General features: G+C 40.7%; 1 protein-coding gene and 1 long non-coding RNA gene across 2 annotated transcripts; both read left to right on the forward strand.

The window, feature by feature from the left end:
• Positions 1-12,017: 12,017 nt before the first annotated feature.
• On the forward strand, positions 12,018-13,450 carry LOC110536843 (olfactory receptor 15-like). Its single transcript, XM_021622515.2, has one exon. It carries the CDS (start codon positions 12,204-12,206, stop codon positions 13,110-13,112), a length of 909 nt encoding a protein of 302 aa, XP_021478190.2. The 5' UTR covers positions 12,018-12,203; the 3' UTR covers positions 13,113-13,450.
• Positions 13,451-14,248: 798 nt separating this feature from the next.
• LOC110539137 lies at positions 14,249-14,912 on the forward strand. The gene is made up of 3 exons (XR_002475870.2): positions 14,249-14,396; positions 14,585-14,705; positions 14,811-14,912. It is a non-coding gene; the product is annotated as an uncharacterized LOC110539137 (long non-coding RNA).
• Positions 14,913-16,822: the final 1,910 nt, after the last annotated feature.

Consider the following 16,822-nt stretch of genomic DNA (forward strand, 5'->3'; position numbering starts at 1 on the left):
ATTATTGTGGAAAACACTTGCTTGATATGTTTTCCAGTTTCTTGAAATATTTGAAAATGCAACTTATCTCTATATGAAAACTGAAACGGTTTATTTTACTAGCCACTCTTATCCAGAGCAACTTACAGTAGTGAGTGCATACATTTTCATACTGGTCCCCTGTGGGAATTGAACACCCCAATCTAGGCAGTGCAAGCACTATATGCTCTGCCAACTGAGCCACAAACTCACATCATCACAAACCACTTGATGTCTCAATGTACTCAATTACTGTATTGTGCATTGTTTTTCTTCATGGTGATGGAAAGTCCACAGCAGTGGAGGATAGTAGGAGGAGCTATAGGAGGACAAGCTCAATTTAAGGGTTGTAATGGAATAAATGGAAAGGTATCAAACACATCAAACATAATATGGAAACCACGTATGACTTCGTTCCATTTATTCCATACCAGCCACTACAATGAGCCCGTCCTCCTATAGCTCCTCCCACCAGCCTCCACTCTTCTACAGGTACAAACTTCTGTACAATACAGTCATGTAAATTTACATGAAGTGGTTTGTAAGGTTGGTAAATTAATACTGCACAAAAAGTGGTTGTTTTCCATGTTATTTGAGCAGTAAAAAGATTTAATTGATGTGGATGTTTTGTGTCTTTACCCATAACTTTGCGCATTTTGATGTAAATGTTTGAGGACAAGCTTTTGTTCTTTCTGGAAACCATTAGAATGACATTCGCAAAGAAAGGGACAGGGCATCAACGCTCACAATTCCAACTATTGGATCCTGCGAGATGCTATTCTTAATTATACAGCTACCAGAGATGCTGGGATTTGTTTTCTTTGCCTGTGCTATAGCCATCTATATTGGTCCGCTAATATCAGTGCACTACTTTTGTGAAAAAATACATTTTTCAAAAAATATATATTTTTGTCAAGTTTAAAATATATATATATATTATCATTATTCAGGTGTTGCTGCACCCCTACTTCCCGCGGCTATGCCGGTACACATATGCATAGCTCATACAATTATATTTTGTTTGAGTCAATGACAAAAAATGTTGCAGAGTAAATACGGGGGTCAAATATATCTCATTGCATTGCAAGCTACTGCATACGATCTCTAGTTGTTTTTTTTTTGCAAAGGAAAGGGGAAAAACCCAGTGACCACTAGGGGTCCTCATATACCCATATTTAGATTAAATGCACTTGATTTTTCATCATTACTGTGTGAATGACAAGCCCATTCAATTTATTTTGTGGTATATAATCTATATTTTTTATACTCAGCAGGTAGGGGCCTAGGTAAATTTGTCTACAGGAATGGTTTCATATGAGGTGGGTTGCATCCCCCATCCTAAAGTATAAGAAGGCATTTGATACCACAAAGTCTGCTGTATTTCCATATATCCTAGAATGCCATTTCTCATTTAGTTAGTCCCACTTAACCTCAGAATTGCAGATCAGTTATCAAATCAGTTTACAGAGAAAATACATAGATGCATGTATATGTTTAACAGATCCATTAATTTTCTCCCAAATTTTCCAGATAAATTCATATATAAATCATGTGCAAAAGTTACATTTTACACCAGTGCAGCAAACTAGTTTGTGGACTCTATCAAGCACTGTTGAAATCAAATTGATCTGTGCGTATACGTTGACACCTAGTGGTCATATGGTTAATTTCTCCCTAACCGTAATTTTTCTCTCCCCCTCGCTGTTCACTGTTTGTTGTGATCTGGTGTCACTGAAAAATGTCTCCCCTTCTCCACTTCCTGTGCAAGAACGACGAGCCAGATGTCAGAAGATGTGGACTAATATGCAATGTATGAGATATTTTGTTGTATACATTTGTTATGCGATAACAAGATGTATAGCTAGTGGAGATAACACATCTAGCTATTTACTTTACAGTTTACAACATGCTAGCTCATAGCTATGTGAATGTATGTTCTGGCTGTTATTAACTAACGTTACGGCAATTAAAAAGATAATTGCATTGCATGAGAGCTGCATCTGTATGTGCCGGCAGTTTTGCATCCAATAGTACAGTCCGTCCTGGTTGTAATGTTGCCAACATCAGAGACGGTCTACCTTCATTAACAACACTAGTCCTGCCATGCATGGAAAGTGAGCTATCCAAAGGAAAGTATTTCTAGAGAGCTAGTAGACAGAAGTTTACAAACACTAAGGTTGGAGTCATTAAAACTAATTTTTCAACCACTCCAAATTTTTTGTTAACAAACTATAGTTTTGGCGAGTCGTTTAGGACATCTACTTTGTGCATGACACAAGTCATTTTTCCAACAATTGTTTACAGACGGATTATTTCACTTATAATTCCCTGTATCACAATTCCAGTGGGTCAGACGTTTACATACACTAAGTTGACTGTGCCTTTAAACAGCTTAGAAAGTTACAGAAAATTATATCATTTTAGAAGCTTCTGATAGGCTAATTTACATTATTTGAGTCAATTGGATGTGTACCTGTGGATATATTTCAAGGCCTACCTTCAAACTCAGTGCCTCTTTGCTTGACGTCATGGGAAAATCAAAAGAAATCAGCCAAGACCTCAGAAAAAAATGTGTAGACCTCCACAAGTCTGGTTCATCCTTGGGAGCAATTTCCAAATGCCTGAAGGTACCACGTTCATCTGTATAAACAATAGTATGCAAGTATAAACACCATGGGACCACGCAGCCGTCATACCGCTCGGGAAGGAGACGCGTTCTGTAGAGATGAATGTACTTTGGTGCGAAAAGTGCAAATCAATCCCAGAACAACAGCAAAGGACCTTGTGAAGATGCTGGAGGAAACAGGTACAAAAGTAACTATATCCACAGTAAAACGAGTCCTATATCGACATGACCTGAAAGGCCGCTCAGCAAGGAAGAAGCCACTGCTCCAAAACTGCCATAAAAAAGCCAGATTACGGTTTGCAACTGCACATGGGACAAAGAACAGACTTTTTGGAGAAATGTCCTCTGGTCTGATGAAACAAAAAGAGAACTATTTGGCTATAATGACCATCGTTATGTTTGGAGTACAAAGGGGGAGGCATGTTAGGAAGTTAAAGCTTTGCAAATAGTATACAGATTCTTTGTTGAGCATGTACAGATGGACTATAGACTACCATGTTGAAAATGAAGAGCTACACCGCTGAAATGCTACTGAAAGGTTAAAGTCATGCTGTTGACATATTAGTCTCTAGAGCATCGACAGATAGGTTATCCAAATAAAGTGTTACCAAAAAATGTAAATGTATTCATAATTTTCACATTCCAATTTAGTATTTAAGCATTTAATTTTCAACGTGGCACTAATAATTCTCCGTAATTAGCTACTTTACTGATGTCTTTGGTAGACATTTGGCACATTTTGATATTGACAAAATGCTGACAGGCAGGTCTACAATTGCAGTCTAGTTATAAACCTTTCACTTTTCAGTTTTATTTTCATTCTCAGTTTCTTTTGGGATATTATTTGTTGTTCTCAGTATATTTTAGGAGTTAGTTGACAACCATATTCTTCATCAGACTAGCTATCTGGGCTACTAGGTCATTAATCCACTCATCCCCTGGAAAGCAATTAAAACCACACTGATGAGACCTAAAGGACACTCCGACCAAATGGAACTCTTTGTGGCTGGTGTCTGGAGGTTAGGGTGAGCAGATGAGGGCGAGTTGTAATGACCTCCCGTCAGACAACACTCTTGTAACTCTGATGGAACTGGGTGAGGGAGCATGGAGCCATATTCCCTCTGTGCCCAATGTTTTATACAGTCACCTCAAATTATTGGCACCCTTGACAAAGTTGAGCAAAAAATACTGTAGTTAAATGATACCAAAACTGAGCTATATTTATTACTTTTTATACTAATAAAAGAGAAAGATATTTTTTTTAACAAGTAATATATATTTTTCTCTCAAAAATATCAAAATGATTGCCAACCCTGTTTTCAAGGCTTTGTGCCAGAGGTGTCATTCCCTTATGGGGCACATGCTCCCTCAGATTTGTCCTGTTTAAAAAATAAATAATAATACTTATTATTTTTATTAGAACATTTAGTTTCTCTGTAATATTCCTAGCCACCTAGCAATTTTATAAAGGTGGCTTTAGCAAGCCCAGATAGGTTCCCAATCTCCCAACCTCATAACTAGCTACCAAGAAGCCATTTCAGGCTATCAATCAAGTTAGAGTAGCTAGCTTGTCTAACTATCTGAGATGGCATTCCAGTTGGCAAGGTTGGTAGACTTTAGAAAAGCAAGCAATTACTAAATGTACTGAACACCGCTGGTGTGTTTGGCCAAAGACCTCTATTTTCGTCTCATATGACCATAGCTCCTGGTTCCAATACAAGTGCCATTGCCATTTAGGAAACTCCAAGTGTTTACAGTTCATTCCTAAAGAATTCAGAACCCTTGACTTTTTCCACATTTTGTAACATTACACACTTGTTCTAAAATAGATGAAATCGTCCCCCCCCCCCCCCCCCCCCCCCCCATAAATCCACACACAATACCACATGACGACAAAGCAGAAACAGGTTATTTATTTGTTTTAATAAAAATAAATAAATAAACATATAGCTCATTTATAGTGGCTTGCGAAAGTGTTCATCCCCTTTGGCATTTTTCCTATTTTGTTGCCTTAAAACCTGGAATTAAAATAGTTTTTTGGGGGGTTGAATCATTTGATTTACACAACATGCCTACCACTTGAAGATGCAGATAATTGTTTTATTGTGAAACAAGAACTGAGACAAAAAAACAGAACTTGAGCGTGCATAACTATTCACCCCCCAAAGTAAATACTTTGTAGAGGCACCATTTGCAGTAATTTTAGCTGCATGTCTCTTGGGGTATGTCTCTATAAGCTTGGCATGGTTAGCCACTGGGATTTTTGCCCATTCTTCAAGGCAAAACTGCTCCAGTTCCTTCAAGTTGGATGGGTTCCACTGGTGTACAGCAATCTTAGGTCATACCACAGATTCTCAATTGGGTTGAGTTCTGGGCTTTGAATAGGCCATTTCAAGACATTGAAGTGTTTCCCCTTAAACCACTCGAGTGTTGCTTTAGCAGTATGCTTAGGGTCATTGTCCTGCTGGAAGGTGAACCTCCGTCTCATTCTCAAATCTCTGGAAGACTGAAACAGGTTTCCCTCAATAATTTCCCTGTATTTAGCAGCATCCATTATTCCTTCAATTCTGACCAGTTTCCCAGTCCCTGCTGATGAAAAACACCCCCACAGCATGATGCTGCCACCACCATGCTTCACTGTGGGGATGGTTTTCTCAGGGTGATGAGAGGTGTTGGGTTTGCGCCAGACAGTGTTTTCCTTGGTGGCCAAAAAGCTCAATTTTAGTGTCATCTGACCAGAGTGCCTTCTTCCATATGTTTGGGGAGTATCCCACATGCCTTTTGGCGAACACCAAAGGTGTTTGCTTATTTTTTTCTTTAAGCAATGTTTTTTTTCTGGACTGTAGCGCTGTCTTAGACGTCTCAGTACAGACATTGCAATTTATTGCCCTGGCCACATTTGCAGTCCTCATGCCTCCTTGCAGCATGCCTAAGGCACGTTCACACAGATGAGCAGGGACCTTGGGCATCTTTCTTTTGGTGTTTTTCAGAGTCAGTAGAAAGGCCTCCTAGTGGCCTAAGTTTTCATAACTGTGACCTTAATTGCTTGTTTGTAAGCTATTAGGGTCTTAATGACCGTTCCACAGGTGCATGTTCATTAATTGTTTATGGTTCATTGAACAAGCATGGGAAGCAGTGTTTAAACCCTTTACAATGAAGATCTGTGAAGTTATTTCGATTTTTACAAATGATCTTTGAGAGACAGGGTCCTGAAAAAGGGACATTTCTTTTTTTGCAGAGTTTATATATATATATATATATATATATATATATACACAGTATGTGTCATATTGGTTCATGGCTCCCAAGTGGTGCACCGGTCTAAGGCGCTGCATCTCAGTGCAAGAGGCATCACTACAGTCCCTGGTTTGAATCCAGGCTGTATCATATCTGGCTGTGATTTGGAGTCCCATATGGTGGCGCAAAATTGGTCCAGTGTCATTTGGGTTTTGCCGGGGTAGGACGTCATTGTAAATAAGAATTTGTCCTTAACTGACTTTCTAAGGTGATTTCTTTTTTAATTAGCAATTTTGTGTTTTGTAAATATTAAATCACAATGAATTATTTAAATCAATAGTCAATATTTGTATTATTATTATTAAAATATTTTTTATAATGGAGCGAGGGTGGCCAGAGTAAATAAAATGAACCCCAAAAGGTTCTTAGAGGAACCATTATGAGGGGTGCTTCGAACAACCTTTTTCAAGGGTTCTTCAAAGAACTTATAGGGGTTCCCCCACAGTTTCAATTTGAAGAACCCCTAAAGGATACACCAGGAAACTTTTATTTTTAGAGTGTAGGAGTAAATGTCAGTTGGCTTTTCATAGCCAATCCCAAAATAAACTGGTCATATTCAGGACACAACTTTGTAAGGACTGTGTTTGTGCAAAATGTTTGTGAAAAAATAGTGTCCAGGCCAAATGCTGACTGTTGCATGAATCGAAGCTGGACGTTCTAAATAAGCGTTCTAATCACACTGGTTTGAGCATACGCTGCAGGGACCACTGTAGAAAGATCACACCCGTTTGTTGGTACAAGCAACATTTTGAGAAGTGAAGCAGCATTGCTCAGGTGCACTCCGGCAGCACTACACCCCTGTGTAGCAGTAGCCTATGTTTTCAAGTTCAAGTTTTTATTACACTTATTAACTGTAGCAGTCAATACAAACTGAAATCCATGAGCATACAGAAAATCATAAAAATAGAGACAGTCAGGTCCACAGCATTAGCAATGCACCTCGCTGTCCCCTCACTTTCTCCATCCTTCTGCTTTGTAGATGGTTAGCTGGATAGCCACTCCTCTCCACTAACAGACTGTAGCACCCACTTGGGTGATGCTACTTAAGAGTCTTCATGGTGCCGCTTGCTTGGTGGTGCCACCAAGCACTGTGATAGGAGAAAACTGAGAAACTCTATGTCAATACCTGAAAATGGTTATCTTGCAATGATCAACAACCAATTAGACAGAGCTTGAAGAATTTTGAAAAAAATAATGGGCAAATGTTGCACAATCAAAGGTGTGGAAAGTGTCACGCCCTGACCTTAGAGAGCCTTTTTATTTCTCTATTTGGTTAGGTCGGGGTGTGATTTGGGTGGGCATTCTAGTTTTCCTATTTATTTGTTTTTTTTCTGGTATGGTTCCCAATCAGAGGCAGCTGTCTATCGTTGTCTCTGATTGGGGATCATATGTAGGCAGCCTTTTTTTCCCCTTTAGTTTGTGGAATCTTGATATTGTATAGGTGCTGTGTAGCCTACAGAACTTTACGTTTGTTTTGTATTTTTGTTGTTTTTCCGTGGTCATTTTAAAATAAAGTAAGATGTTCTCCTACCACGCTGCATCTTGGTCTAATTCATCCAATGAACGTAACAGAAGATCCCACCACAAGAGGACCAAGCAGCGTGGCCAGGAGGAGCAGGGATCCTGGGCCCGGGAGAAAAGTGAATGGAGGACATCATGGACATGGGAGGATGTGATGGCAGGGGACAAGACCCTGCCATGGAAGCAGGTGGAGGCAGCGAAGGAGGACCAATAGCGACTCCGAAGTTCGCGACCACAAAGGAAGCCCGAGAGGCAACCCCAAAAAATGTTTTGGAGGAAGCACGTGGGTTGGTAGGCGAAGCCGAGGGGCAAGTTTGAGGGAGAAGAGGAGTATTGGGATAGACTGAGTGAGGAGTATTGTGAGATAGTTGAAGGGAGTGATGAGGTAGAGTGGATGGTTTGGTGTCTGGAGCAAGACAGTCGCCGTGAGGAGCGTGGGACCAGTCAGGCACCATGTTCTGCCTTCCACCCAGGACAACGGAATGGGTCCCAGCCTGCGACCCAAAACAACGACGTCGTAAAAGAGGCAAACGAAGCGGTCTTCTGGTCAGGCTCCGGAGACGGGCACATCGCGCACCACTCCCTAGCATACTACTCGCCAATGTCCAGTCTCTTGACAACAAGGTTGAGGAAATTCGAGCAAGGGTAGCATTCCAGAGAGACATCAGAGACTGTAACGTTCTTTGCTTCACGGAAACATGGCTCACTCGAGAGACGCTAACGGAATCGGTGCAGCCAGCTGGTTTCTTCACGCATCGCGCCGACAGAAACAAACATCTTTCTGGTAAGAAGAGGGGCGGGGGCGTATGCCTTATGATTAACGAGACGTGGTGTGATCACAACAACATACAGGAACTCAAGTCCTTCTGTTCACCTGACTTAGAATTCCTCACAATCAAATGCCGACAGCATTATCTACCAAGGAAATTCTCTTCGATTATAATCACAGCCGTATATATTCCCCACGTGTGATCACACCACGTCTCGTTAATGGCCCTGAACAAACTTTATTTGACTCTTTGCAAACTGGAAACCACATATTCTGAGGCTGCATTCATTGTAGCTGGGGATTTTAACAAGGCTAATCTGAAAACAAGACTCCCTAAATTGTATCAGCATATCGATTGCGCAACCAGGGCTGGTAAAACATTGGATCATTGCTATTCTAACTTCCGTGACGCATATAAGGCCCTCCCCCGCCCTCCTTTCGGAAAAGCTGACCACAACTCCATTTTGTTGCTCCTTGCCTACAAACAGAAACTAAAACAAGAAGCTCCCACGCTCAGGTCTGTTCAACGCTGGTCCGACCAATCTGAGACTGCTTCAGTCACGGGGACTGGGATATGTTCCGCATTGCTTCCAACAACAACATTGACGAATATGCTGATTCGGTGAGCGAGTTCCTTAGAAAGTGCATTGACGATGTCGTTCCCATAGCAACGATTAAAACATTCCCAAACCAGAAACCGTGGATTGACGGCAGCATTCACGTGAAACTGAAAGCGCGAACCACTGATTTTAACCAGGGAAAGGTGACCGGAAACATAACCGAATACAAACAGTGTAGCTATTCCCTCCGCGAGGCAATCAAACAAGCTAAGCGTCAGAAAAGAGACAAAGTAGAGTCACAATTCAACGGCTCAGACACAAGAGGTATGTGGCAGGGTCTACAGTCAATCATGGATTACAAAAAGAAAACCAGCCCCGTCACGGACCAGGATGTCTTGCTCCCAGGCAGACAAAATAACTTTTTTGCCCGCTTTGAGGATAATACAGTGCCACTGACACGGCCCGCAACCAAAACCTGCGGACTCTCCTTCACTGCAGCCGACATGAGTAAAACATTTAAACGTGTTAACCCTCGCAGGGCTGCAGGCCCAGACGGCATCCCCAGCCACGTCCTCAGAGCATGCGCTGACCAGCTGGTTAGTGTGTTTACGGACATATTCAATCAATCCTTATCCCAGTCTGCTGTTCCCACATGCTTCAAGAGGGCCACCATTGTCCCTGTTCCCAAGAAAACTAAGGTAACTGAGCTAAATGACTACCGGCCCGTAGCACTCACTTCCGTCATCATGAAGTGCTTCGAGAGACTAGTCAAGGACCATATCACCTCCAACCTACCTGACACCCTAGACCCACTCCCATTTGCTTACCGCCCAAATAGGTCCACAGACAATGCAATCTCAACCACACTGCACACTGCCCTAACCCATCTGGACAAGAGGAATACCTATGTGAGAATGCTGTTCATCGACTACAGCTCAGCATTTAACACCATAGTACCCTCCAAACTCGTCATCAAGCTCGAGACCCTGGGTCTCGACCCCGCCCTGTGCAACTGGGTACTGGACTTCCTGACGGGCCACCCACAGGTGGTGAGGGTAGGTAACAACATCTCCACCCCGCTGATCCTCAACACTGGGGCCCCACAAGGGTGCGTTCTGAGCCCTCTCCTGTACTCCCTGTTCACCCACGACTGAGTGGCCATGCACGCCTCCAACTCAATCATCAAGTTTGCGGACGACACTACAGTGGTAGGCTTGATTACCAACAACAACAAGACGGCCTACAGGGAGGAGGTGAGGGCCCTCGGAGTGTGGTGTCAGGAAAATAACCTCACACTCAACGTCAACAAAACAAAAGAGATGATTGTGGACTTTAGGAAACAGCAGAGGGAGCACCCCCCTATCCATTGATGGGACAGTAGTGGAGAGGGTAGTAACACATCACGGCGTACACATCACGGACAAACTGAATTGGTCCACCCACACAGACAGCGTCGTGAAGAAGGCGCAGTAGCGCCTCTTCAACCTCAGGAGGCTGAAGAAATTCACTTCTACAGATGCACAAACGAGTGCATCCTGTCGGGCTGTATCACCGCCTGGTACGGCAACTGCTCCGCCCACAACCGTAAGGCTCTCCAGAGGGTAGTGAGGTCTGTACAACGCATCACCGTGGGCAAACTGCCTGCCCTCCAGTACACCTACGCCACCCGATGTCACAGGAAGGCCATAAAGATCATCAAGGACAACAACCACCCGAGCCACTGCCTGTTCACCCCACTATCATCCAGAAGGCGAGGTCAGTACAGGTGCATCAAAGCAGGGACCGAGAGACTGAAAAACAGCTTCTATCTCAAGGCCATCAGACTGTTAAACAGCCATCGCTAACATTGAGTGGCTGCTGCTAACACACTGACTCAACTCCAGCCACTTTAATAATGGATATTGATAATGGCCATCAGACTGTTAAACAGCCACCACTAACATTGAGTGGCTGCTGCCAACACACTGACACTGACTCAACTCCAGCCACTTTAATAATGGGAATTGATGGGAAATGATGTAAATATATCACTAGCCACTTTAAACAATGCTACCTTATATAATGTTACTTACCCTACATTATTAATCTCATATGCATACGTATATACTGTACTCTATATCATCGACTGTATCCTTATGTAATACATGTATCACTAGCCACTTTAACTATGCCACTTTGTTTACATACTCATCTCATATGTATATACTGTACTCGATACCATCTACTGTATCTTGCCTATGCTGCTCTGTACCATCACTCATTCATATATCCTTATGTACATATTCTTTATCCCCTTACACTGTGTACAAGACAGTAGTTTTGGAATTGTTAGTTAGATTACTTGTTGGTTATTACTGCATTGTCGGAACTAGAAGCACAAGCATTTCGCTACACTCGCATTAACATCTGCTAACCATGTGTATGTGACAAATAAAATTTGATTTGATTTGATTTGATTTAAAAAGATGAGAGAGGCCTGTAATTTTCATCATAGGTACACTTCAACTATGACAGACAAAATGAGAACAAAAATCCAGAAAATCACATTGTAGGATTTTTCTGAGTCTGGCAGCGCAACAAATCCAATGGCGAAATTGAAAGTGCTCCGCACACGCCAGCAAAAAGGTTCCTCCAGGTAGCCTTCGCTACATTGAAAAATTAAAGGTTACTACAAGAATCCCTCAACCAACCAAAGGTACATTGACTGCAATGGTTCTTCAGGGAACTCCAGGGTTCATTGAGAATGTCCAGGGTTTTCTGAGTCACCCCTAATTCTAAGTGTAAGGTGCAAAAAAGTGAACTATAACCTATGTTCAGCCAAACAGCGTAACATAAATGATAGGATTATGTATTATGTGTCTTAAATATGCATTTTGCTCATTTGGTCATTGGAGTCACAGTAGGATGTGGATGTACTTGATCTTGTCGGTCTTGATCTCGTGGCCACTCGAGACCACATAACTGTGGTCTTGTTCTCATCAGGGTCAAACTCAATGTTCCCAACTTGGGGAGGGCTACGAGTTATGAATGCAACAATGTTAGGATCAACAAGTAGTTTACTTAAGGATTAATCAATTCCCTCTTTTCTCACAGTAGCAATTCATTATGTATATTTTTTTAAGATAATTAATTAGGGGTGACTCGGGGAACCCTCCCTCTTGAAGAGGTAATATAAATGCAAGCACACTCATCTGTCATCAAGCCAGTTTGGGAAACCACTGTGAAAGGCAAGTACAAAAGGTATAGAGGTATAGATGTAGTATTGAAATTCTGTGAAATGCAGCATGATTTTAATTTGTTTTGTATTGCTAATGAAGTTAATGAAATAACGTTATTTCAGGTCAACTACAGTCATTATGGCAATCTATCTGTGATTTGTTTAATTTCTTTTAAACAATGCTATGATTGAAACATGCTAATCTTTTTTATTTCCGCATCAAACATCAACATTGAAATTGAGGGAGATATGGACAACATATCATCGATAATAATGTTCACATTTTCAGGGCTGGATGAATCTTGGACAAATAGATTAATAATATTTGTTTTTACCCTCCTGGGATTTATTTTGACAATTGTTCTTAATTTGACCTTGATTGTGATTATAATTTTACACAGAACTCTCCATGAGCCCATGTATATTTTCTTGTGTAACTTGTGCATTAACGGGCTGTGTGGATCCACTGGTTTCTACCCTGCATTCTTGTATACACTGACAGGATCAAATATGATCTCACTCAGTAATTGTGTTCTCCAGATATTTGTGATCATGACATATTCCTTATGTGAATTTACTAATTTAACTGTGATGGCTCTTGACAGGTACATGGCAATATGTAGACCTCTGCATTATCAAACTGTCATGACAAGAGTAACCATCTGCAAGTTGCTCATTTGGCTGTTTCCCTGTGGTACAACAGGAGTGTCCATTTCAATAATGCTCAGGTATCCTCTTTGTGGATCACACATAGACCGACTCTTTTGTCAAAACTGGGCATTGATAGAAAGACTTGCTTGCCAAGAGGACATTGTTAAACATATTGTCAATGGGTCTTTCTTTGTGTGGTTTAATTTACTGGTAGCATTTCTTATTTTGTGTATGTCTACTTGTTTGCCTCATTTAATAGCCCTTGTCAACTTTATCATTTTAACAATATTTGATGCTCTGTTTGGATCCAGGGATGGTCCAAAGGTATTAGGAAAGCTCATGTCGGTTGCTAGTATTGTCATCCCTCCATTTATCAACCCCATTATATATGGTGTCAAACTAACTCCTATCAGGACACAGATAAAAAAACATTTTCAGCAGATACAGAGTTAAATACTTGTAGTGTTATATTGATCATTAAACATGAATTGGTTATTGCTTATTAGTTATATTCTTTGTTTTCTGTTTCTCCCTCACACCGTTAGTTAAGCTGTTAAAAACAATAGAATCAGAGCTAAAATAACACCGCCAAAAAACATGGATTGAAATTACTAATGGAGTGAACTTATTTGAGCTATTCTACCTCTAATCTGAAGTATTCTTGTAAAGAGTCCGCTTGTACAGCACTGCAAATGTAATAACAAATTTAAATGGGCCATTCTGGATGCATATTTAGTAGGGGAATTTGTTTATTCAATAATACATTTTGCTCTGTTTCCACTTACTGTGTAAGGAACACAGGATCTATTTATCAGCCCATGTAAAAAGAAAACTGAGTTGATAAAAACAAAAGCTATATGCTAAGACATGCTGGTTGCTAAGTTAACCTTTATTTAACTTATTTAACTTCTTATTTACAATGACGGCCTACCCCGGCCAAACCCGGACGACTCAAACCCAAGAGAAAACCTCAAACCATAAGAACAGCTCAAGAAGCAGAACTAGTACAATGCGGCCCTAGTAGTCCTACCTTCCATACAGGCATGTCTTTACAAACCTTAACTATGTGATCCATCAGAAGGCAGCGTACATTTATGGAGGTTTACTGTAATGTGATAATGTTATGCATTATGAAAATTTCAGCGATGCAAAAAACCTCACCTACAGTATGTAGAAGTTTGAAGGTCTCTCACTGCTATTGAAACATATGGCCTAAAAGGGCAGACAGCAGAGGTCAAAGACTTGTGGGACTATATATGTTCTGCAAATATAGAATAAGTATATTTGATATAAACAACATACATTGAAGATACGTGTGATTTCAGGCTAACATTGTTGCCTCTCACAGAGAGAAAAACATTCCCTGGAAATTGTTAACAAATGGACTAAAGCATTTTTTAGATCAGGTGAAAACAATTTTTGCTCTCGAGCTCCTGTCCTGTGATGCTACTGCATCATGAGTAGCCTACTCTTTACAGGGAAGCAGTTTTACTAAATGTGATTAGGAACAGTATGTCTATTCAGACATCACATAATTCCATCCTGAGCTTTTCTCACAGTGACCATAGCGTTCCTTATTAAAGTCACTCCTCCCTCAAGACCAACATACAAAACAGGCCACGACCAAAGTTCAGTTCTGTGTTAAAGACGGAGTAGTAACATAATCCTCTTCAGCAGCTAGAATGTCTTGTCAACGTGTGCTCTTCCTGGTGCTCCTGGTTTTCCTATCACTTAATAGTAAGTCTGGATTCAATTTGTGTTTACATGCCTAATGAAAATAGCACTTCTAAATTAAATGGTGATATGAATGCATTGGCATTCAATAGTTACATCTAAGTTGCTTGTAATACAGTATATGCAATATGTTTTTCTTAAGTTTATTGTTTTATTGATTCCAATTTGTACTCCTTTTGGTTTAACTATAGTTGTGCAGAATGAGGCTGCATCATTTCCCTTCTCTTGCCCCACCCTGAGTGGAGTCTGTCGAAAAGTTTGCCTACCAACAGAGATGTTCTTTGGACCACTTGGCTGTGGAAAGGGATTCTTGTAAGTTTATATTTCAACAGTTCCACATCAAGTAAATGTACTACATAATGGGACACACTTTCCTTTGGAATATGTGGATTTACTAATCCATGATTTTATTTTCAGGTGCTGTGTTTCTCATTTCTTATGACAACTGAGTAGTTCCTAGATCAGTTCTGATCATTAACACATGGGACATATGTGAATAAAGACATCACCACCATCACAGTTTATGGTATTTTCTTCTTATGTCCCTCCACCTGATATTGGGATTCTGTGGACTGCCTTCCATGACTTAACTGTGTATCTAACTACCTGTATATTTATTTGTTGCACTTTTCCATTTGTAACACCTTCAACTGCAGGGGTTAATGTAATCAAATTGGCAGTACTGAGTAAAAAAAAAAAATAATAATAATTGCAAGAATCATATAGTAGAAAAGCAGCTTAGATGAAGGGGTGGTGGATGGGATGATAAATACACTGGGAAAACAATGCAATAAATGTGTGTATTAGTGTTCTCCTGTGAGGAGTAGAGGTTAAAAAAACCTGTTATGTTACATTATGGTGGTATTATGTTATTCACCACTCTTGTTTGGAAGAATTTATCGAACTTAAAAGAGGGCAATCTTGGATTGCAACATCCATTTCTTGACTATTAATTTCATGATACAGCTCCTAGTGAAAGTCTATAAATCCCTTGCACAGCTTTCACATGGGGTATTTAAGCAGCTATCTGGTAGGTTTATGAAGATCTCCGAGAATAAGAGGTGTGTGTGGGGGGGGGGGGGGGGGGGGGGGGGGCAAGTTTGGCTGCATCCTGCCCACAAATGCAATTGTATTTGTAACATGTGCCGAATACAACGTGTACACCTTACCGTGCTTACATACAACCCTTAACCAACAATGCAGACATAAAGTTAAGAAAATATTTACTAAATAGAGTAAAAGTTTTAAAAATATATAATAAGTAAGATAAGAAAATTACATAACAATAACATGGCTATATACAGGACCAGGTTTATGCTCACTCTTTGGTGTGGTAGCCTTTCTGGGCTTTTATTACTGCAATATTTTTTTTTCAGTGTCTCTTGTACAACGTTCCTGCAGGATTTTTGCCTTTTTGCTCTTTGGTGCAATAAATAAATAAATAAAAACAATAAACTTAAAGATGTCCTCCGGAGATTATTGAACATTTCCTGTTAAGCGATATCCCAAGTGTAAATACATCAGTGTACACACACTAAAGAGTAAAAACATATGTTTTGCACAAATTTGTGTTTTTTAGACTGCAAACTTCAAGGAGTAGGGCATTCAAGGAGTTGGTCTGATGGTGCCCGCTGATGTCATCGGCCTCCCCCCTTGCTTGAGGAGCAAACCTCCCCCCACTTGTGCCATAATGTCATGAGGCAACTGGACCACCTATTGAGATGTGCCTCTTATTAAGTAAATCAGGTCCTAAATTAGGTGAAAAAGAGACTGGAGTAGGACTTTAAACTCCTGGTGCCTCGAATCCCTTCTTCCACTCCACCAACACCTTCCAGTTGCCAGTGCCATGTGTTTAAAGGTTGAAGCCCTAGGTCTCTTACTTACAGGTTTTCACGGCCCCTTTAGGATTGAATCCCTATGTAGCTGATGGTAGCCTACTGCTGGTCTGGAGGCTGCTACAGCCTATTACATGTGTCCAGCGCTGGGGTGTGGTTCAAGTACCTAATGCAGAGGGGCTGTCCATTAGCCAGTTAGATAGCATTTAGGGTTCATGACCCTAAACCAGCGAGCTAATTCCCCACCCTTACACTTGCAACATTATTCACCTGTCTAAATTCCCCCAGTGGTTCTGATGTGCGTGAACTTGCAAGATAGTTAAGCCTTTACCTTTAGCGAGGCCTAGGCATAGGCTACAACATGACATTTTATCAAAATACTTGCCAGCAATGACCTCATATTCTACCTCAAGTCAACTCATGCATGGGCTGACCCTTGAATCAAATCAAATTGTATTTGTCACATGCGCTGAATGCGTCTATACAATAGACCTTACAGTGAAATGCTTACTTACAAGCCTTTAACCAAAAATGCAGTTTTAAGAAAATAAAAGTGTAAATAAACTGAGGTAAAAAAAAAATACAAAAATAATA

Source organism: Oncorhynchus mykiss, chromosome 12 (genome assembly GCF_013265735.2).
Source record: "Oncorhynchus mykiss isolate Arlee chromosome 12, USDA_OmykA_1.1, whole genome shotgun sequence".
In the NCBI taxonomy this organism is placed as follows: Eukaryota; Metazoa; Chordata; class Actinopteri; order Salmoniformes; family Salmonidae; genus Oncorhynchus; species Oncorhynchus mykiss.

What these genes read in the sequence shown, in the direction of transcription:
- LOC110536843 (XM_021622515.2), top strand. Translation starts at nt 12,204, where the DNA reads ATGCTAATCTTTTTTATTTCCGCATCAAACATCAACATTGAAATTGAG.